The sequence below is a fragment of the Myotis davidii genome, unplaced genomic scaffold (assembly GCF_000327345.1).
Source record: "Myotis davidii unplaced genomic scaffold, ASM32734v1 scaffold38, whole genome shotgun sequence".
Lineage (NCBI taxonomy): Eukaryota > Metazoa > Chordata > Mammalia > Chiroptera > Vespertilionidae > Myotis > Myotis davidii.
Genome location: NW_006291383.1, coordinates 4,125,564 through 4,129,756, shown reverse-complemented (window position 1 = coordinate 4,129,756; position 4,193 = coordinate 4,125,564). Strand labels below are relative to the sequence as shown.

The 4,193-nt window shown below is 55.5% G+C and overlaps 1 protein-coding gene across 1 annotated transcript in view; it reads left to right on the top strand.

The window, feature by feature from the left end:
• Positions 1-2,217, top strand: part of CTNNBL1 (catenin beta like 1) — a 171,676-nt gene extending 169,459 nt beyond the window's left edge. The window contains exon 16 of the mRNA XM_006764492.2: positions 2,029-2,217. Within this exon, the coding sequence (XP_006764555.1) occupies positions 2,029-2,117 (89 nt within the window). The 3' untranslated portion in view covers positions 2,118-2,217. The remainder of the gene's footprint in view (positions 1-2,028) is intronic.
• The last annotated feature ends 1,976 nt before the right edge of the window (positions 2,218-4,193 follow it).

Sequence of the window (4,193 nt, the reverse complement as noted above, 5' to 3'; positions counted from 1 at the left end):
GAGACAGCATCTACAAATGCCTGGCACAGCCCAGTGTTCACTGCCTCCCTCCACAGCCCCTTCCTCATCTCACTGCCTCCCTCCACAACCCTTCCCCTGCCAGGGGTAGGGGACTGATGGCTTTCACGTGCCTCTTTACTACTCACACATGTTCTGGGGTTTGAATTTCAACCCCTCTACCATTCTAGACGTGAGCAAATCGCTTTAGCGCCAGTAACTCTCAGTTTCCTCATCTGTAAACAGAGATGGCATTTTTGCCTTGTGGGATTACTGCAAAGATTAAATGAGACAGCATCTACAAATGCCTGGCACAGCCCAATGTTCACTGCCTCCCTCCACAGCCCCTTCCTCACCTCACTGCCTCCCTCCACAGCCCCTTCCACAGGACAGGTGGTCTGACTCTTGTTACTCCCTCTCAGGGCAGGTGGAGCGGTGGGAGACTTACCCCAGGGGGTTGGGGAGGAACTCTGTGTGCAGAAGTGGCTCCTGCTTTCCCAACGCCTCGCAGAGGTGGTTCAGCAAGGGGTTGCACACTTGGGCTGCCTCTACTGTGTGCACCCCTGGAAAGAGATTAGGCCCCTCCAGGGAAGCTGGCTTCACTTGGAAAATCACTGCCCCAAAGGATAAGACTGTTCCTCCGCTTCCCTCCCTCCGGGCCTGTGAGTACATTAGGAGAGCAAAGTGTTAGCTCAGTCCATTAAGCCTCTTGCTTCCAGATCATGCCTCTGGGGGCATTAAATGCTGTAATGGTCATTTCTCTTTCTCCTGGGGCAGCAGTTAGATCACTCACATGTGAGTAAGAGATACCACTCACACAGCCCCGTAGCCTTCTCTCGCAGCCCAGTTCCTGCTCCCCACCGCCCGCCCTCTCCTTAAGGGGCCTGAATAGAAGGCATCACAACCATTTGCTGTTAGAGGTGATGGATGGGCCCAACAGAAGAGAATGATTTCCGGGGGGAGACACACAGCTGGCACATGCCTGAATCCCAAACCCCGTTTTCCAGCATATGTCCAAAGTAATAAAGAGGAAGGAGGGAAATGGAGAAGTGGCAGGAGCAAGATTATTTCCCCACCCGGTGGGGGCGGGAGAGGTGGGGGAGGGTGCACGCTCTCTCAGCTCTCCCAGGTCTTTGTCTGATTGGGATCTGCAGATGTTTTATTATGCAAAAGCCTCTTAAAGAGCGGGCTCTATTGTTCTAGCTCATCTCTGCTGGATGGGGAGCAGGGCAGCTATGAAAGCAGCCCTCCTAATCAGCTGCTCTGTTTCCTCACCACACCAGACCCATAGTTGGCTCTCAGCCAGGCTCTGCTGGGAATTTAGCTAAAAGGGAGCAGAGCCCCCACCTTCAGGAAGCACCAGCCTAGTGGGGGAGACAACAGGAGAGGGTGACCCAGAAGGCAGGCCTGTAGAAAAGCCCTTACAGTGGCTACAGGCCCACAGGATCTGTGTCCGGCCCCTCCCCTGACCTCCTTGCTCACCCTCATCAGACGGACCGAGCACGCTCCCCCGTCAGAGCCCCTGCACTGGTTGTCCCTGGGCTACTCGCTCCCAGATGTCCCCACACGCAGTGCCTTCGGGCCTTCTCCCCACCTCCGTGAGGCCTCTGACAGCCACCCTCAGACTTGAGCTGCCCCAGCATTTCCCAAAGCCTCGTTCAGACAGACAACTGGCCATCCTCCGAGTTTCCTAATAAGGAGGTCTAGCTTGGGCCCCAACTTGCATTTCTGACAAGTTCCTGTGTGATGCTGATGCGGCCAGTCAGGGTCCCCCTCTGAGAACCGCTGGCCTGAACAGTGCCTGCCACAGCAGCTCCGCATGTGTGCTGAGAGGACAGGGTGTGGCCCTTCTCTCCGAGGATGCAAGACCGAGGCATCTGGCACAGCTGCCACCTTGGGGGCTGTTGGAGGCGTTAGAACAGCGTGCACCTCCGCCGGAGCTGGGACTCGGGAAAGGAGTGGAGTGGCCCAGCAGGATGGACCCCACGCGGCAAATTCACACCTAACCTGAACCTGTGCTTGTCTCCCCAGAGTACGCGGAGAACATCGGGGACGGCCGGAGCCCGGAGTTCCGGGAGAGCGAGCAGAAGCGCATCCTGGGCCTGCTGGACAACTTCTAGAGCCCGCCCTGGTGCATGGACACTCTCTGGGCCTTCCTCCCAATTTTTACTCGGCTCAATGTGACTTTCCGACAAATTAAACTAGTGTTTTTTTTTATTCCTGGGCTGGCATTCTTTGTAGCGAAGCAGTACCCTCTAACGTCCCCCCGCACTTCCACAGCGGCCGCCACGGACACGCTGAGGAGGTGGGTGGTTGGCCTCACTCTGCCAGTGAGGCCCCTGAGGCTCAGGTCAGGGTGGCCACCCTGGTGGTTGTCTGTGGTGCGGCTGTAACTGGGAAGGGGAGGAAGAGGGAGGCATGGACGAGTGACCTCCCTGGGGCTTTGCCCTGACAGTCTGGATGTGTCACGTGAGGACCAGGTCTCATGCAGAAGCACCCGGGGAGGCTTTTGCGGCATGTGAGGCCAGCCAGAGAGCGCAGCCTCTGAGCCCCACCGCGACCGACCACACATCAGCACCACTCCGGGAGGCGGGGACGTCAGTGTTGGGTCCCGCCCCAAATGATGAAATCAGAATCTCAGGGGGCCCAGGCGTATTGTTTTAAGCTCGTAGGTGGCTCCCTGCATCCATATAAGAGCCACGATTTAGAGTAGACAGGCCAGGCCGTGGGTCCAAATCCCAGCTGCGCCATTTACCAGCTGCAGCAGTTTGTGACGCTGCCTTCCTGAGCCCATTCCCTTCGTCTGCAGAGTAGGGGCAGTAATGCCCACTGAAGCTTGTGAGGGTGAGATCCTCCTCTAAGCATGCCAGGCATTGATGAGCACACAGTAGGTGCATTATAAATGGTGATTACTTTGTCCTTCCCTTTCACACCTGTGGCTTCAAAAGAATTGGGATTTCACCCATTTGACGGGGGTTATGAGGGAGTCGGTCTTCTTCACACAAGTCCACAGCCCTTTAGGATGCTTTAATCCTGAGGAGGTGGAAGAAAAGCTGCATTTCAGTAAAATGAAATATTTGGCCCAGGGGCAGCAAATAGGCTGTGAGGGACGCCACACAGCCTGCGCTGTGCCCATGGCTGATACCACAGCTCTCGCTTCTCCGTGAGCCCCAGGGACAGGGCCCCAGGCAGCCACCTGAGAGCAGTGTGGATGAGGTGGCACCTGCATCGTGCCCAGCATGGGGCTGGTGATGGAACAGTGAGTCTGACAGACCCTGCCCTCCTGGTGCCCATGTTGAGCCTGGCGGGAAGATGGACAGTGCGCCCGTCAGCCTCGGGGTATGCGTTCCAGCAGGAGGTGGCGGGAGTGCGTTCCAGGCCCATTACAGAATCAGAATTGCCATACAGTCACATTTTGGATTTAGTTATTTTTTTTTTATTTCACTTTCTTGTAACTGTAATAGCTACTATGTATTGAACACCTGCTATGTGCTACTTGCTTTCCATCTATTCTTTCTAAACTGCATAACAGCCCTGCTGGCATTATTATCCCCAGTTTACTGAAGCCGAGACTGAGGTCTCAGAGGGTAAGGAGCTTGTGCAAGGCCCTATGCCGATAAATGGCAGAACCTACGTGCAGAGCGAGCGAAGTCTGTCTGACTCCACAGCCCTCCCCCCACAACCCCCGCTCTCCCCACCAGCTGCCCTGTCCAGAAGACGATCACAGGGCACTGGCTGCCGTGCGCCTCAGTCTGTTCGCTGTGGATAGTGGTTAATGAATTCACGCAGAATAAGGCATGTCTAGAGGTAACCTATAGAATTGTGGACTTTTTGAACTAAGGTTGGTACTTTAGAAATCATCAGTCCTTGAGCTATATTTTCTTTTTAAATTTTATTTGTTTTTAACCAGGTAATGCTTCTACCTGGTACCGAAGTTCAGAATTTAACAAAAGTTACACAGTGAGGAGTCTCCCCTCAGGCCCTCCCCCTTAGGCCCCCCTGTCCCTGGAGGCAACTGCGGGCACCTGACTGTCCGTCCAGAGCTGTGTCCAGCTGCTCCGCCGGCTCCCCGCTCCCTAGGGCATCAGAGCCGCCTGGACGAGAGGCAGGTGGGGCTCCGGCTGCTCTGCCTACATGGCTCCATCTTGCCCTGCTTCGTATATCAGGTGCCTGCTAAGATTTTGTTTGACCAAAAA